The sequence below is a fragment of the Lycium barbarum genome, chromosome 8 (genome assembly GCF_019175385.1).
Source record: "Lycium barbarum isolate Lr01 chromosome 8, ASM1917538v2, whole genome shotgun sequence".
Taxonomy (NCBI): Eukaryota; Viridiplantae; Streptophyta; class Magnoliopsida; order Solanales; family Solanaceae; genus Lycium; species Lycium barbarum.
In genome coordinates, this window is record NC_083344.1 from 104,950,757 (window position 1) to 104,970,387 (window position 19,631).

Sequence of the window (19,631 nt, forward strand, 5' to 3'; positions counted from 1 at the left end):
TTTGTTTCTTGTTATTTACCGTGACTATTATCTTTGTGGGATATTATATCCCAACAAGAATAACTTTGAAGAAAATATAAGAAAAAAATTCGTTAAGTTCCCGACAGGTAGGCAAGGCAAGCATAGAACAAGTGTAATTTTCATCATATTTAGAGGTAACTCATACATATATAAAATGTCAATGCTTAGAGGTATAGACCTTTCACCCCGACAAATAACAAGCATTAAACAGTATAACAACTAATCAAAGTATGCTACTACATTTGTTTAGACATCTTTTATTCAATCAATACACAAAAAACATAAAAGGAAAGTGTAATTAATCAGTATGCATCTTCCAAATTCCTGTTGGTCTCTTTTAATTCAAAAACGCTAATGTTTGAGAGGCATAACAGCAAACTTCATGTTCCCAGTTTTGCAATGTATGCCTTGGTGTTCTCCACAAGCAAAATAGTAAGTTTGCATTTTATTCAGCACAAACTCAAATCCTTCCCCAGCACCTTGAGTTGGATCCGCTATCCTTTTGGCTCTTCTGAAGTCACACTTAATGAAGCTCCAGTAATTTGGGAATAAGTAAACACTGTGTGGAAATCCGGTACCGTTTGCATTTGGTGGATCATATTTGAATACTGTCACAAACAAAAGCGAATTTAGAATTTTAGTCGGTATATATAGAATGATACTACTTGCATCCACTATTTATTGTGTTAAGGAGTAGAACTTAATATAAATATACACATATGAATAAATAACACTAATAAAAATCTGGTGTCACGAGTAAGATTCAAACCGGAACCTAATGAATTTTTTGCATACTATTTGCCACTACCTGAGAAGTTTCCCTTGTGAATAGTGAAAAATTCAACAATGCATGCATAAAGTAAAGTTCAAAAAATGACCTATATATGCACAATATACTTTTTTAAACGTAAGAGATTCAGTTGAACCCCTTCAGCAGAATTTATGTACAAGCACAAAATGCAATAAAAGCACAAACTTAAAAGAGAAATATACATACCCAAGGTGTCATGAACAAAGAAAGGAGCACTATTTCGTGCCCAATCCATGTAGTTGAAGCCATAATGCCAATTTTCCGAACCTCCAACGATGAATCTATTGGAGGTCTGAGTAGCATTTGGAGGATTAGTATAAGGGCAATTGGTTTTGTTCCAGGTTCTTGGCCCCCAGTTGAAGTCATAGTTGGCTAGTCCAATAGCAAACATGGATGAGAACACTACTACAAGTAAGAGAAATGTTTGTGCATTAGCAAAAGCCATTTTTACAAGTTTAATTTGCCAATGAAGAAGAGAAGTTGAATTGCTGGGAATGATGAGTGAATATGGACTATATATAGAAAAAGTATGGTCAAAATGAAGACTCATTTGGAAATGAGAGAGGAAGATGGTTGGTGAGACAGGAAAGTTGGTGCAAAAAGCTCTTCGTTGTTTTTCCAAGGTTTCTTTAATTTCTTTTTAATAAGTGTAACTATTCCCAAGTCCACCAATGAAAAGCAAATACTCTTCCACATACGCTGCTCTTTTTCAACGTGCTTACTTGCCTAAATTAACCGTGTTTCTACACCCATTAGAATCATTTAAAGTTGAAGAACATCTTTCCAAGCTTCTAAACTGGAAATATTGTGAGCCAACATGGTTTTGGCTGGATTGACTAACAACGGAAAAACTTACGTATAATATTTACACCAATTCAATAAATACATAATATTCCCTCTATCTCAATTTAAGTGTCTTAGCAGCCGTTTGGACATGATTTGAAATTATGATGATTTGAAGTTGAAGTTTTGTTTATATATGCAATTTGGATTTCTTAAGTAGTATTTTTTCTCATATACATAAACACCTCACAAGTTGTGAAAACCATCAAAACTTTCCAAATTCTTATACAATCTTACCAAATGAGTAAATCATTGGTCATAACAAAATTAATACGCTATTAGAAGGCCTTCTAAAAAATACAACATCAAGTGATCGAACTATAATTTAATAAAAAGGAAAATTGAACATGAGTTGTATAAGTAAATGCAATTGGTAAGAGTAAATTTGTTATGAATATACTACCAACTTGCAAATCTTTTACTATTTGATATATATGGTTGGTAAATATATCTACCAACTTCTAGATCTTTTTTTACAAAATATAAACTTATGAGTCAAGTTTTACGTTTCAAATAATTTGAAATCCAAAATCATACCTTTTTGGAGAATTTGAGATTTAAAATAATGATATGAAGTTGAAGTTGAAATTTGTGCAAATTGCATAAACAGACCGCTTGACTAACCCCTTCATAGTCCATTCATGTTGGCTGGGGATGGTTGGAACCAAACAGAAGTGCAAATGCGCCATCCACATTCATTTTAACAAAAAAGACTGTAAGGGGAAACTTTCTAACAAAAATATTCGTATATTCTCGCTCATCCACGGATTTTTCCCAAGCCAAAACCTATTCCTAAGAAGTTGTTTTGAAATCAAAATATGAAATCATGATTTCATATCTCATGGCCAAACGCCTACTTAATTTGACTAGGCACAAAGTTTGAGAAAAATAAGGGAGACTTTTAAATCATGTGGTCTAAAACTAAAGGTGTGTGTATTGTTGGTCAATTCCGTCCTTTAAACTTGTGGTCTTAAACATGCCACCAAAAAGAAAAGTGTCACGACCCAAACCGATGGGCCATGACTAGTGCCCGAGCTGGGCACCCATATACGACCCGCTAGATATAATCAGACTGAAACTGAAACAATATGGCACTCTGTAAAAGCATGATGTGAACTCATCATATCATATATCAGAAAGAACCTGTCTCCTGAGAAGCCACAGCTAACCAAAACATAACAAATATGCAAGCCGACAAGGCTACCACTATACACGGGGACATCCAAGACGAACTACATCGATATAGCTGACCAAACCGTATATACACAACCCACATATGTCTACAGACCTCTAAGAGTATAACAAAGACTATGTCAAAGGATCTGTACCAAAATGACTCAAGCTCCGGAACAATAGAGCTCTCCAAGCAGCTGAGCAGAAGTCCTAAGCCGGAGCATCACCAAACTGAGTGTCTGTACCTGCGGGCATGAAATGCAGCCCCCGAAGAAAGAGGGCCTGTACGGAAAATGTACTGAGTGTGTAAAGCATGAAGTACCATAATAAAGATCATGTATGAGTAGAAGATGACAGGAGACAAGTATGATAATCAAGGATACAAATGCATCTGTGCCTTATAAGATGAGAGTCATGCATATACATAATATACCGTACCCGGCCCTCTAGTGAGGGACTCGGTGAAATCATCATATATATACTGTACCCGGCCCTCTAGTGAGGGACTCGGTGAAATCATCATATATATACCGTACCCGTCCCTCTAGTGAGGGACTCGGTGAAATCATCATATTTATACCGTACCCGGCCCTCTAGTGAGGGACTCGGTGAAATAATCATATATATATACCGTACCTGGCCCTCTAGTGAGGGACTCGGTGAAATAATCATATATATATATATATATATATATATATATATATATATATATACCGTACCCGGCCCTCTAGTGAGGGACTCGGTGAGCAATGCAATGAAACTGTGCACGAATACGTACCCGGCCCGGGACTCGGTGAATGATATATTAACGGTATGCACGAGTAGAATATCATGAGCAACCATATGCAAACTAAATCATCATCTGAGACTCAATAGAATAAACAGAATGAACCAACACTTGAGAATTAAAGACAACTATCATGTCAAGCACTTTTGAGAATTAGAGTTCCTTGGAGTCATATATGTTCGTTGGTCGCTCAGTTTATGTAATTCATGCCATAAAGAAAGAAAAGGTAAATTTACATACACTTTGGAGCCTTTAGAAGTAGAGTCATCATCATAAAATCATTCCTATCCTTGACATCATCAAAAGTTTTAAGAACCATGGACTTTTAGCTTTTGAAGACAAGAAGGTTATAGAAACATTTATGAAGTCATACCATAGGGATCATGCTTTTGAAAGAAAGGGGACGAGCCTTAACATACCTATTCAGCCACCAACAACCTACGCTTATCCGTCCGAGCCCGCAAGTCTACATATAAGACCATTCATACTATGATTAGGCCCATTATCATATACTTATCCTAAGCCTTCAAATAATTCTTCCTAAAATCTGCCAAAATTTCGGCAGCATCTCCCCTGTTTATATGCCTAGCCCGGAATCTCAATTCAGCAACCAACAACAACAACAACAATACCAACATCAATAACATCATTTCCAACACCAATATGTACCATAAAACAGCCCACACGCTGTTTTTCAAATTCCATAACTAACCAACTTACTACACAATTATTTAACGACTTTATCTCCATAATTAAGTCTTAAATATTACCAAAAGAGAAAGATTCATACCTTCTTTCTTGTTAAGACCGCAATATCCTCAGTATCCACGCTAAAATCCACCGCAAAACAACACTAGAATCACAACCATGCGTTACCCGGGCCTAAACCACTACTCCGCTACTTGAAAATTGCTCACTTTTTGTTTTCCTCACTCTCTCTCTTCAATTTCTGGATTTTTCTAGGCAAATCTGATGAAAAAAGGGGGTTATTACCCTTTATATAGGGGTCAAATTCGGGTTGGGTTTACTGTAGCAGTACTGTAGCACGAGTTTCTGCTCTGTCAGCTGAACTTGTAACATCCATCATTCTCTACTCCGAAGCCAAATTGATGAGCGGTTTGTTGCGTTGGAAACTAGACTCGACGAACTTCATTTTAGGCTTTTGTTTCACCTTAAAACACTTCATATGCTAAGAGATATTCGTCCCCCAATTTGGACCAAAATTTTCATACAAAACATTACCCATCCTTTCTCCAAAGTCGTACTACTTCATTTTTTCCACTTATTTCCTTATAAAACCTTCCGGTATACCTTATATACATCCTTAACTCATTAAATATACTTAACAATGCTTGCTCCTTATATTCCAAAGTGGTTTTACTTAACCATAAATTAACGTACTTATGTTTCAAATTTGGTAAGTGCTTCTTCAAAAATAAAAGGTGTAACAAAAAGCAAGACACTTAAATTGAAACAGAGGGAGTAGTATGTATTTTCACCTATTGAAGTATAGTTAATGATATAGACTCTCATCTTAATTTATCACCTAAGCGTAAATTAATAGTATGATTTTGGTGCAAACAACGATTGCAGGTAATTGCTACCGACTTTCTTAACCCGCCGTTGAGAAGGTTTTCCATGGGTTAGGTTTTTTTTTTTAAAAAAAAATTAATTCCCTTTTGGTGATTACATATGTTTTATGGTTCTTTACGAGAGACCTAACTTTATGCTCTTTCTGAGTAAACTGTTATTGGAATTTAAACATGTTATTCCAGACCTGCACTGAATTTTAATCGCTAATTTAAAACTAAGCATGCTAGGTATTTTAATAATTCTATATAGTGAAAGGACAAAGTTGAATCTGCTTGAAGAAATTAGGGTCTTTATACAAATATCAGGCTGGATGAACTATTTACTTTTTCTGTCCGGCATACATAAATTATATATACACTGATTATATATGTTTATACACATATTAATTAATGGTATAATTAATTTTTTAGATTATTAAAATAATTTAATTGATTTATAGAAAGTTGTTTACTTTATTATCATGCTATACATATTGCTTGTTGTTATAAACTATGCATTATTAGTAAGATTAAACTAGTAAGAGTATTAACGGAAACTGTTTTTCTGGTTATTGGGTTGTTGGTCAAAAAGGGGTTATAATCCTTCATTTTGGTGCGATAATAATGGAAAGGATTGCTTTTGAAGTTGGAATTTGGAACTGATCAAATATTACGAGAAGCCGGATGAGAAAGTGGATGTATAAGGACTATTTAATCTTCAAGGACGGTGGATTGATGTAATAATGACATCAATTAAAAAAGTGAAGGAAAAAAGAAAGAGAGAAGATATCACATATACTCTCTCTGTTTTATAATAAGTGGTGTTTCTTTTTTATCTATTTATTTTGTTTTAAAGTAAATGGTGTTTCGCAAAATTAAGAAGACATTAATTTATTTTTCTTCCAATTTTACCCTTATTTAAATAAGTGGAGTTTTATATAACCAAGAAATCACTAAAGAGCTATTCCCTCCGTTTTATTTTAAAAAGCAACTACTAGGTGACACCTAGCAGCTCATTTAACTTATTTTTAAATGATAAGACAGTCGTTACACGAATAAAATTGAAGGGAAAGAAAAAACAAGAAGAGTAAAGGCCATTCAACCAGATTAGGGTTGAAATCCCTAATTTGAAGACTTCGAGTCAGTCCAGATAGAATTGTTGGAGGAGAATATCCACGTACATCAATTTGCAACTCGTCTGTTCTTCTCAATCTTCCTCCTCATCGAATCGACCTTGTTGGCCAAATGCGACCATTTCACTTTCCCAACGGCATCTTTGACTGGAGCTGCGATTCATATCAAAGAATAGCTTGGGCATTCTTCTCAGTCTCTGGTACGATTTCTTCTCTTGATTTCTCTATGTATGGCTCCCGTCAATATTGTACTTGTTTTTCCTTGTGAAACTGCAGCCGTCCTCTTGATTGTGTGCTTTTGTGTTGATTTGTGTGTGCTTGCATGTGTTATGCCTGTATGGTATTGTGCTCGTGTTCATGTTTCTTTCACTTCTGTGTTGTTCTCTTTTTTCCTTCCTGTATGTTTCCTTTTGAGTTGGTGTCAATACTAGAACCAGTAGAATCTTTTGTGTCTGTAGCTGTATTGATCTAGGCTCGTCATAAGAGAGTTTTCTCAGTATTTGGTAGCTCAATAGTGGTGATTCAATAGGATGAGCATCATAAGATGATAGTACCACACATTGAATCACTTTTATTAAGCTGGTCAAAATATGAGCTCTTTCCAGATTTCCCACCTGCTTAGCTCTACAAGAAATCAGGTTTTATGCTATCTTTTAGTGCCCATGAGCGCTCTATCATTCCTCATTGTTGAAGTTTTCCTCCTAGGGTTCCTGTGCTGTTTTCCTGCAAAAAAAATAGACAAGATTAGTTAAAAATTTGTTCTCACGTTCTCCTGCCACAAGGGCATTAGAACATGAAAAGCAATGGTGTTCTTCCATGCATCCTTCATGTCTTATATCATTTGCATGATCTGATTCTTCAGTAGGGTAGATTTAGCTTATCATTATTAATCAACCTCCTTCCTTTACCTCCCAGATCCTGAAAATATTCCATAGCTACTTCCCCATCATCCAATGTTGAATTAGTAGGATAGATCTGCCATCTGATTCTCTTCTCTCAGGATATGAGTTATTCTGATTGTTCTGTTGTTCATCTCTTTCAGATCTCTTCCACCAATTCAATTTTCTGCCACAGAACTTCCCAAATATTTAGAATGCAATTTTCAATGATAGGGAATCAATCTCAACTATCACTTGCTGGTATTATCTCTCCTCTGCATATCTTATTGTCGGTGGGATAACCATATATACTTTCTTCCTGAGTATTAGTGTATACTAGGCTAATAGGCTAATCATCTCTTTAGCTTTAGAAGATATCAAATCCTTATTCTCATTCCTCACACAGAATCCCTATGATTCTCTTTCATGATTTCATCTAGATGCACCTTCAAATTGCATTTGACCCATTATAGATCTGGTGGTCTCTTTGTTAGGATTAATGTTTCAATTAATTTTGAAACAGTTCATCTGATAAAATTTTCTTGAGTTTCAAAACTAAGTGAATTGGATTTGAAGATACATTTTTCATTGTTGTCTTTTACGTTTTGGTTTCATTCTCTTACGTTTTATGTTCTTGAAAGATACATTTTAATTTGTAGAATTCATGAACCTGTTAATAACTATTAGTTAATGAAACTCTTCTTTTTCAAGACTTTTTATCCTATAAATGGTGTTTCATTCTTTTGAAGAAAAAAAAAGCACTTCAAGAAATACTTTCCCCTTGAAAATATTTGAGAGACATTGATCAAAAGGTGAAATCACATATTCAAGAATAGAAGAGCAACGTTCTTGAATGCTACTTGTTGTGTGGCTTAGTTGGATCCCGAAGATAGAATTGTCATGTATTCTTCCGTTTGCTCATGGGAGAGACTCCAACTATCTTCAAGAAATGTCTTGACATGCCTCTAAGCCAAGCAGTCTTATTTTGGGTTTCTACTATTATGATCATCTGTATTCTAACAATTTGATGATATTTCAGTTCAAGCAGTTGAAAGATATTATTATCCTTGTTCCAACAATTTGAAGATAGTTGTCTCTATGTATTTTTGCAACAAATCTCGATATTAGAGTGGATATGGATTTTGAAGATTCAAGTGACATGAAATTCATTGAAATAATCTATGAAATAGTGGGGGAAATGATAGAATTAATATATATCTCTATGGAAATTCTATCATGTGGAAAGGTCGAAAAAAATGAAGGACTATATTATGGCTTGAAACTTTATCTTAAAGATGTGAGGTCCATCAAAATCTTTTATTTTTTCCATAGAAGAATCTTGTAGATTCTTGAAGATCCGGTTGATGTGTTGGTGGGGAATTACCAAACGTAGCATAAAAATTGGCATTGGATAGAAGCCAAATACTTGGGATCAAGTGTTGCAGAAATCGATCTCAAAATTTCAAAGTATTTTGCTGAGGTTGACAATGGAGATGACCAATTAGATAACATATCAAAGTCATAATCAAAAGAAAAGTTGTCAATGAAAATCGAGTTCTATCTTCTAAACTCTATTCTCTATTTATTCTCTGCCTATTGTGATTTTTTGTGAAATCTAATGCTAGGTAGATGGTCATTTTGTGATAATCTTGAATGGTGCACATGATTAGAGATAACATATGATTTCTTTGAAAGAAAAAATGCAAATTGGTTTGCATATAAATATATGTTGCGTGCATAAAATTGCAAAATGTGAATTTTCAAGTTCTTGAAAGGATATGAAGCATATTATTGTGAAAGATAATATATATGCTTGAAAGCTTAAATATTATTTTGAGATTGTGACAAAAGGAAATACTTTTCCTTATATTGTAAATCTTATTGACTTGAGGCATGAAAGTCTAGGTCACGTGAATTTTAGATCTATTTGACTCTTGGTAAATAATGGACTAATTATTGTTTGTGCAAGGAAATATGTTGTTAAGTGTCTTACTTGTAGTAAGTGCAAGATAACAAAGAAACCTTTTCAAATCAGTTGAAAGGAAATGCACACTTTTGAGTTTAATCCACACAGATATTCATGAAATGAATTGTTTGCCGCAAGATGAAAAAGAGATATTTCTATAATTTTCATTGATGATTATTCAAGATAAACTTTCAAGCTTGTTAGTAGACATGAAACATGTTATTCGAAAGCATCATATCTAGACTTGAAAGTTGGTGTACATATATGTTGCGTACAGAAATCATGAAAAATTTACTTTCAAGTTTGTGCAGTGATATGAATATATAATTTGTAAATATCATATCTATACTTGAAAGTTAGAAGATCATTTTGAGATAAGGAGAAAATGATATTGATTCTGTTATAAGTTGAAGGTTCATCATGAATTGAGGAGTATAATATATAAATATCTGGTGCATTTATGCTGGGGAACAATATGATCTTTTAAGTTCCGAACTATGGGAAAGCTCTTAAAATATTGAAAGTATGAAGCATTTTACTGGATTTCAAAAGCCAATAGTAGACTGGAGAGTCTAATACAATTTGATGAACTTAATGACATAAACTTTGTTATGTTTGCCCCACTTAATCTTTGGTGGGTACGTTGAACTAGTCCGATATTGATGACGAGTAGTTGATGGAATAAGAATTTATATATATACTTTTTACTTGAGAAGAAATTGATCGGCTTAGAAGTATTACGCTTGATATTCCTTTATGGAGTAAATCAGTGCCATATTTTGTGATTATAAATTGTGATAATAAAGCTGCTATATTTCAGGCTTCAAGTTATTGGTACAATAGCAAGTCGAGACAAGTTTGTCTCAAACACAATCATGTTAGAAAATTACTGGAGGATGGTATAATTTCCGTTCAATACTTGAAGTCCAAGTTCAATTTAGCAGATCCTTTGTCTAAAGTTTTTGGAAAACTAATTGGTGCTGAAAATTTGTAAAGGAATGGGAATAAAGCCTGTTGAAAATTAATTGTACTTTATGGGAACCCTACCTAATGATGCAATCTTAGGTTCAAAGAGAAAAACAAATAAAGTTACAATTGTGGAGCACATCAATAAAATTCCCATTTCTTAAAAAAGAATGAATAGATGTGCACAGGTTGAGATTCTAAGCTCTTAATAAATCTATAAGACCGATCTCGATTGGAGTTAGTGAAAACACTCTTGATAGATTTACCGATATTTTTACTAAAGAGGAGGATGAGATTATACTGTCTTAATAAGTCTATAAACCGGTTTCGATTGGAATTAGTAGGAACACGCTTGGTAGATTTACCGACACTTTGCTCTAAAGGAGGATGAGATTAAATTCTCTTAATGAATTCATAGGCTAAATGGTCGGAGTATGCAAAGTTACTCTTGATGAATTCACCGCGCTAAGTACAAAGTGGAGGCCGCTTCAATAGGATTTTTAACAGGGAAATCTTAAAGCACTTAGATAAAAGGATTCAGGACACATGGCCGTAAGGTGTCAAAGGATATTGATTTTCACCGGAATATAGTAATGTGCGTGGAAACTTTTCTACTTCATTCAATGAACTACTTAGTTCAAGATTCGTTCACTACGTAGTCAATGATTTAGAAAGTATTCACTAGCTAATGGTTCAAGTCCAAAAGACACCATTATTGATGCATTTTACTAGATGAATGTCTCAAAAAAAATTCAAAATTTCTTGAAACACGTGGGAGATTGTTAGGATTAATTTTGAAATAGTTTATCTGATAAAATTTTCTTGAGTTTCAAGACTAAATGAATTGGATTTGAAGATACATTCTTCATTGTTGTCTTTTACGTTTTGGTTTCATTCTCGTACGTTTTAGGTTCTTGAAGGATACATTTTAATTTGTAGAGTTCATGAACCTATTATAACTATTTGTCACGACCCAATTTCACAAGTCGTGCGGGCACCTCCCTATCCCACTTCGGTAGGCGAACCCTTAACCCAACATTCACAAACACAGTATAAATAGCGGAAGAAGATAAAGTAACGTAAGTCTGACATACAAATATATAATAAATGCGGAAGTAAATCAAAACCACCCCAGTATCTGGTCTGGTCATACAAGAGCATCTAACTAAAATCTATAAGTCTGGAAGTAATAATAATACAACAATAGTCTCAACAATGTCTCAGAATAGCAAAGTAAGATATAGTAGTAGAAGAGTCTTCAGGTAGTGAAGCGTTCACATGCTCACCCCAACAGCCTCGAAATCTCAGCCACGAGGGGTAGACGTTGATCCCACCTGATACTCTGAATTCATAAAAGAACGCAGCAAGTGCAGGTTAGTACAAACAATATGTACTGGTTGGTATCATAGGCCGACTAAGATTAGCTAACATATATCGTAAATTTTCGCATCGTTGTAAGCAAACTAATGTGATTCCAGAGAAGCTACGATACCCCTATAAGGTTAAGGAAGATTTTTAAAAAGTGTTAGACAAGTATTTCAAGGTTCTGAGATCAAGCGAATCGAAGAAATTAAGTTTGTCAAAACTTTGAAAAAATTTGGTAGAATTTTAGACATGATTTTTGGTCCAACTTTAGGGACGTATATCTCCCAAAATATAAGGAGTTATGGAATGCATAACCTATGAAAATTGAAGTTCAGGAAGTTATCTTTCCAATGCAATTTACAGATTGCAAATCTGAGAAATACATTGAGAGTTATGGTATGTATAAAAAGATGAATTACGAACCGTAATTTGGATTACGGCCAGTAATTTGACCGTAATTCAAATTACGGCCAGTAATTTGACTGTAATTTGAATTACGGTCAGTAATTTGTGGCCATAAAAATTTGAGGCGGTGAGTTTCCAGAATGTTATAATTATGATCCCCTCTTCATTTTATTTCATTTTAACATAACCCTGAGTCCTAGAAATCCCTAGAAACCTCTCTAAACATATTCCAACATATTTCCAAGCCTAAACCAAAGATCAAAGTGAAGATTAAAGTGGTTAGGGTTTCCAAGTGAGGACTCCACTTGTCTCTTCCTCATGAAGATGCTTGGGTGAGTATTTCTTAAGGTGGAGTAACCTTGGAATTGAAGTGTTCTTGAATTTTGAGGTAAGATTTCATCTTAGTTCCATGATTATGAGTTTATTTGGTAATTATGTTAAGATTTGAGGAGAGGCAATTGGAGAAAAGGTTCAAATATGAGTTTGATGATATTTTGAGTTGTAAATTAACTTGAGCTATAATTATTAGTATGTTATGAGTATAATCTTGCTATGTGGGATAATAATAATGATGAGGAAGTGTTGTATACAAGTGTATAAGGGATTGTAGTTGTTGTTATGGATTGATTATGAAAGAAGTTTTGATTGATTTGAGTCAAATTTGAATGTACATCTCTTGGCTATGGAATTGTTGATGTTGTTATTGTTGTTTGGGAGTTGTTTTGGAATTTGGTGGAAGTAGGTGATATAGGGGAGATACTGCCCAAATTTTGTTAGCTCACCTAATAGTCTAGTCTGATCCTATTAGCGTTTCAACGACTTAAACTTAGTGTGAATTATCTTGAATGTAGGTTTGCAAACTCAGGAGGATAGGGGAGTAGTAGTAAGGAGACGACGAGGTATGTTAAGGCTAACCCTTTCTTCCATAAGGCATGACTCTTTTGTTGTGAACTTACACACGATATTCATAATATCCTTACTCCTAAAAATGCTAGAAACTCACAATTCTCAAGGTTCTTATGATATTATTGATAAATATTCTTTATGATGATGATGATTCCATTTCTAAAGATACCAAAGCTTATAGTTCTTGATGTTCTCATGATATTATTGAGCTTGTTTCATGATTATTGATTTTATTCATTGTTGTTGATCTTATCTTATAATAATTGTTCTTTCAAGGTGAGATATAGCGATAATGATGGTTCCATAAAAGAAATTGGAGGTTTACCGACCTTACGTCACTCCGATAGACTTATAGCTTTTATTGGGATCTCATGCATGCTTTATATATATGTATGTATTTTCTCATGCCGCGTCGTGCTATAGTTGGTCGGGCAGGCACGTAGATGTGCACACCACTGCAGTGGGCAGATTATGATGTTACCCCAGACGCGGGATGATATGATATATGGATCAGGCTTCACGTTCCGCAGCACTAACAGTTATATTATGTATGTTTGAAAACATGTTTTTTTTTTCTAAAAGCTAAGCATGCGTGATATCTGCCTTAAGAGGCAATCAGATGTACAGGTTATTTCTCCTATCTTATACTTTTTTTCATACTTTATTTATGTTGTTATTCATGTATTTATGTTGTTATTCCTGCCTTACATACTCAGTACATTACTCGTACTCATGTTCTTTTGTTATGGACGCTGCGTTCTTGCCCGCAAGTAGACAGGGAAACGGACCAGACCCTTAGTCTGCTTCATCAGCAATTACACAGGAGCGCTCTATTTGTTCTGGAGCTACAGTTCAACTGGTACTATTCTTTTGTGTATATATGGCCATGGCGGGTTCTTGTCCTGTCTTTATGATGTTATGCACTCCATATAGAGGCTCGCAGACAGATGTATATGGTTAGATATTTTGTAACCTCCTCGGTTCATATTTTGTATATCATTTTTGGCAGCCTTGTCGGCTTGTATATATGACATAGTTGGTGATGTTATATAGATGTGCTATCTTTGAACTCATGCTCTTTTAGATTATTGTATATATATGAGTTAGTCATGTGGTCCACCTAGATATGAATATGAGAAACATGTTAAGAGGTGCTCGGTAGGTTAGCTCCGGGTGCCCGTCATGGCCTTCTGGTTGGGTCGTGAAAAAAGTGGTATCAGAGCAGTTCCTCCTAGGGTGTGTCTATGACCCATGTCCCTTAGAGGCTTGTTTGTGGGTGTGAAGCGCGCCACACTTATAAACAGGAGGCTGCGGGGCATTTAGGAATGATTGACCTTTATTTCTCTTCTTAGATCGTGCGATAGAGCCATGTTATAAGAGTTCTGTTTTTCCTAATCGTGTGTTATGATTTCAGCAATGCCGGTGAAGAGAAAAGCTACAGCGGCTCAGAAGGGTAAATCAGTGGCAGGCAGAAGGACTGAGCGGGTACCGCCTACAGATATAGAGGAGGGCGAGTCCCAGAATAAGATTCCATCTCGGTCTTCTCATACTCCACCCGCTCCAGAGGAGCCTCAGCTCCAGCTCAGCACTCCCAGTCCCTCCATCGGATGCCTCAAGCCAGGAGATGAGGGAGGTCATCCAGTTGCTAACCCTGTTAGTAGCTGCCCAGGCTCAGCGGCAAGGTACGGGCCATGGGGATAGAGTTGTTAGTGCTAGAGTCCGTGATTTTATTAGTTCAGACCCTCCAAAATTCTTTGTGTTACACCTCTCGTTTTCGTCGCAAGAAAGTCCTTAGCTTATGGATGGTCTATACCCTTAGTATAGGGATCCGTATCTGAGTTTTTGAGAAATTAAGTGCCTTAACCGCGTGTACCAAAGTGTAAGTATACGTTCTTTGCGATACGATAGTATTAGAAGTGAAATGAATCGAATCGATGCAAGTCGGAGCGACTCCGCAGAGTCTGCAGAACTCAGTCACCACTGACGGGCCGTCGACATGTCGACGTGCCCTGACGGTCCACCGTCCCTGCTCCACCGCCTCTGAAATTTCAGATGGCAGGTCGACGGAGCACGTCGACGAGCCGTCGACTGACCGTCGACCCGCACCACTGGAACTTTCTAGTTCCCTCTATATATATTTGACCCTCACGTTTTATTCTCATTATTTCCCACTTCCAAAATCAGAGAAAGTCCTAGAATATTCCTCTTAATATTTTCCATCATCATAGTGAAGATTTAGCAAGATCCGAGCCCGTAAACTCGAGCTTATGAAGGGAAAGTTGCTCCTAGGGTTCTATTGGAGTTGTTATGCTTTGGAATCGGAGTTGTAATTTGATTCTTGGAACCTTAGACTCCTCAAGGTATGTATATGATTCCTACCTTTGTGTTTAAGTTGATTATCAAGAGTTTTAGTGGTTTTATGTAAAGAGAATTATAGTTATGAAAGTTGTAAGTTGAATAAGGGGAGAGTTGGACTTGAGGGCTGTTTTGAGGGGTGATTTGGAGTAGAAGTGATTATATTTTGATATGTAAGTATTGATATGGTTGTTTTTAGTATTGTTGTCGATATTTAAGTTAAATTGGAAATTGAGGAATTATTGAGTTATGAAGGGGAGGTTGTCCGAACTTCGCTAAGTTCTTTTTTCAATTGAATTGGATAGTAAGTGTTATAAAAGGGGCTAATTGCGGCCTATGTTAACTTGATTGTAGACTTGCGAGTTCAAGAAGTAGACGTTGGACGATTAGATATGCTTCAAGGTATGTTAAGGCTGTCCCTTTTATTCTTTTGGCATGATCCTTATTATCTGAACGAACAAAGTAAGCGAGAGAGTTCCAAAGACTCTACTCTTAGACGGTACAGGATTTATCGTATCCTTGAATTCCTATGTTTTATGTCCATGGCTTCCAGAGATCTTATGTTGCCTAGAGTAGTCCAGAGTATATTTTCATGAGTCCTTCATGCATTTATATATATGTATAGCCATTTTCTTATACCGTGCCTATATGGCCGGGCAGCACCACTACGGTGGGCGGCTTATGGAAGATAATATATGATAATACCGTGCCTACATGGCCGGACAGTATAACGCCGTGCCTATATGGCCGGGCAGCACCACTAGTGGGCGGCGTGAGATGACTATCGTCCCAGACGCGGGATGATGATGATGACACCGCACCTATATGGTCAGGCAGTTTACTATATATATATATATATATATATATATATATATATATATATATATATATATACAGATGTACATGATTTTTACAGAGTGTATATATATCATACACCGCAGAGGTATCTTCAGTCATACAGAGTCATTTAGACAGTCAGTTTGTTTATGAATTTCAGATTCCTTTCATGATTCTTATGTATATGTTACTTTTATGCCTTGTATCCTCAGTACCTTGTCCGCACTGACCACCGCTGGATGAATGTCCTACTGAGCTGGATCACCTGTCTGTCTACCTGTACCTGCGGGCATGAACGCAGCCCCCGAGGTACTTTTGAGATATAGATATGTATATGGGTATGACGGGTCCCTGTTCCATCCTTTCTACAGCTTTTTTCCCAGTAGAGGTCTGTAGACAGTTATGTGTAGATGACTTATGACGTAGCCTTGTCGGCCCCTATTCTTTTGTGTACAGATCATGTGGCAGCCTAGTCGGCCTGCATTGTTGCCTTCACTATATATATGCATATGCACAGTTCTTGCTATTATTCTTTCATGAGTCAGTTTAATCCAGATTGAGTTGCTTGTGGGCCCTTATTATGTAGTATTATCCAGGTGTGAGTATAGGGGTGTTTGGTCACTAGAGATCAGGCGCTCGTCGCGACTCATCGGTTTGGGTCATGACAGAAGTGGTATCAGAGCAGTTCCGTTCTAGGGTTGTCTACAGACCGTATCTAGTAGAGTGTTGTTTATGGGTGTGTCGTGCACCATACTTATAAACAGGAGGCTACAGGACATTTAAATTGCCATTCTTTCCCTCTTAGATCGTGCGATAGAGCCATTTGTTAAGAGTTCGCTTCCTAATAGTTTGTTTTGATTTCAGCGATCCCTCACAAGAAAGCTACAGTTGCCCAGAAGGGCAAGGGAGTGGCTGGTGAGGCCACTAGCCGTACTCAGCGGGCTACCAGAGCTCGGGGCGAGTCTCAGAGTGAGAGTACATCCCAGACTTCGCATACACTGCCTCCAGCACCTGCCCCAGCGCCCCCAATTCCTTAGCCAGACGTGTCGGGCCAGGAATTGGTGTTGATCAGGGAGATCGAGCCGGTAGTGCTAGGGTTAAGACTTTCCTCGAGTTATATCCTCTAGAGTTTTCTGTGTTAAAGCAAAATATGGATCCTCATGACTTTTTTGATAGTATGCAGAGGACTTTGAGTGTTATGCACGCCGATGAGGTCGAGTCAATGGAGCTGGCATCTTATAGGCTCCGTGATGTTGCAGTACAGTGGTATCAGGCATGGGAGCTGTCTAGGGGAGAGAATGCTCTTCCAGCTATTGGGCGAGAGTTTTCAGATGATTTTATTCGTCATTACTTACCATCAGAAATTCGACGGGCCCGAGTAGATAGGTTTTTGCGTATCGAGCAGGGCAGTATGAGTGTTCAGGAGTATTGTGTACACTTTGATTCCTTGGCTAGATATGCCCCAGCCATGGTGGCTGAGACGGAGGACAGAGTTCATCACTTCATGATGGGTCTAGGGCCACATTTGATAAATAAGTGTAGGACAGCTGCATTACAATCGGGCATGGATATTTCTCGTATACAGCATATGCGCAGAATTTAGAGGATCGTAAGCGTCAGCGCATGACAGAGCGTGAGCGTGACCGGAGCCATGGTAGGAGGGCCAAATCCTTAGATTGCTGGTGAGTTCAGGGGAGGACAGAGACAACAGCATTCCCGATATTCATTTCATTCAACAGGGAGTGCACATTTGCAATTTCAGGCCCTAGATTTGATCGGTCTTCTTATTCAGGAGTGGGCCAGAGTTCTAGAGCATCCGGTTCTCAGCATAGACCAGAGTCAGGCCAGATAAGACCACCTGTACCGCGGTGTGCCCAGTGCGGTAGATTACATTCCAAACAGTGCCGATGGGGATCAGATGCTTGTTATGCTTGTGACCAGCCAGGTCATGTGATGAGAGAGTGTCCGTCAAGGGGTGGTATAGGCATTGTTCAGCCCATCGGGTCCGTAGCTGGTTCTTCTTCGTCAGTACGTTCCTCAGGGCAAGTTTGTCAGACACCAGCGGGACGTGATAGAGGAAGGAGTGGAGCATCTAGCTTGAGTGGGCCTCAGCACCGCGTTTATGCATTAGCCGACATACAGGATCATGAGTCGTCTCCTGATGTGGTTACAGGTATATTATCAGTTTCCTCCTATGATGTATACGCATTGATTGATCCAGGTTCCACCTTATTATATGTTACTCCATTTGTTGCTGGTAAATTTGGGATAGAGCCTGACTTGATTGAGCTGTTTGAGGTGTTAAAGCCAGTTGGTGATCCAGTTATGGCTAGGTAAGTATATCGAGGCTGTGTTGTGATAGTTTGTAACCGCCACACCCTAACAGATTTAATTGAGTTAGATATGATTGATTTCGATGTTATTATGGGCATGGATTGGTTGGATTCCTGTTATTCTAATGTCGATTGTAGAACAAAGATAGTTCGATTCCAGTTTCCCGATAAGCCAGTCCTAGAGTGGAAAGGTAATGCTGCTTCGCTGAGGGGTAGGTTTATTTCCTACCTTAAGGCAAGGAAGATGATCAGAAAAGGTTATATATATCACCTAGTTCGGGTCCAGAATGTGCAAGTAGAATCACCGACCCTCCAGTCTGTCCCTATAGTCAATGAGTTTCTAAAGGTGTTTCCGAATGAGCTTCCAAGCATTCCACCGGAACGGGAGATTGACTTTACTATTGATCTATTGCCAGATACTCAGCCAATATCTATTCCTCCTTATAGAATGGCCCCTGCGGAGTTGAAAGAATTGAAGGAACAATTGTGGGATTTACTCGAGAAAGGCTTTATTAGGCCCAGCACATAATCGTGGGGAGCGCCGGTATTATTTGTAAGAAAGAAAGATTGCTCTTTGCGAATGTGTATTGATTATCGACAATTGAATAAAGTAACTGTAAAGAATAAGTATCCACTTCTGAGGATTGATGATTTATTTGACCAATTGCAAGGCGCCAAATATTTCTTGAAGATAGATTTGAGGTTGGGATATCATCAGGTTAGGGTGAAGGAGGAAGATATTCCGAAGACTGCAATCACGACTAGGTATGGGCACTATGAGTTCCGTGTTATGTCTTTCGGGCTAACTAATGCTCCAGCCGTATTTATGGACTTGATGAATCGTGTATTCAGACCCTTCCTAGATCTGTTCATGATCGTGTTTATAGATGATATTTTGGTTTATTCACCGTCAGTAGCTGAACATGTAGATCATCTACGTGCAGTGTTTAGAATTCTTTGAGATAGAGAATTATATGCGAAGTTTTCCAAGTGTGAATTCTGGCTGAACTCTGTGGCTTTTCTTAGTCATATTATTTCAGATGAAGGCATTAGAGTGGATACTCAAAAGATTGAAGCTGTGAAGAATTGGCCAAGGCCGATGACACGGACAGAGATACGTAGTTTCTTGGGCCTAGCAGGATATTATAGAAGGTTTGTGGAAGGATTTTCATCTCTTTCAGCCCTATTGACCAAGCTGACTCAGAAATCAGCTAAGTTTCAATGGACGGATGCATGTGAGTAGAGTTTTCTGATATTGAAAGACAAGTTGACCTCAGCACC

The 19,631-nt window shown here is 37.3% G+C and overlaps 1 protein-coding gene across 1 annotated transcript; it reads right to left on the reverse strand.

Annotated features, from left to right (window-relative positions):
• Positions 1–344: 344 nt before the first annotated feature.
• Positions 345–1,286, reverse strand: LOC132605264 (uncharacterized). The gene is made up of 2 exons (XM_060318468.1): positions 1,019–1,286; positions 345–629 (listed from the first exon to the last, which is right to left on the reverse strand). Exons 1-2 carry the CDS (start codon positions 1,275–1,277, stop codon positions 373–375), a joined length of 516 nt encoding a protein of 171 aa, XP_060174451.1. The 5' UTR covers positions 1,278–1,286; the 3' UTR covers positions 345–372.
• Positions 1,287–19,631: the final 18,345 nt, after the last annotated feature.

Coding starts and splice junctions, on each gene's coding strand:
- LOC132605264 (XM_060318468.1), bottom strand. CDS start 1,277: ATGGCTTTTGCTAATGCACAAACATTTCTCTTACTTGTAGTAGTGTTC. Junction 630..1,018: donor CTTTGTTCATGACACCTTGG/GTATGTATATTT, acceptor TGTTTGTGACAG/TATTCAAATATGATCCACCA.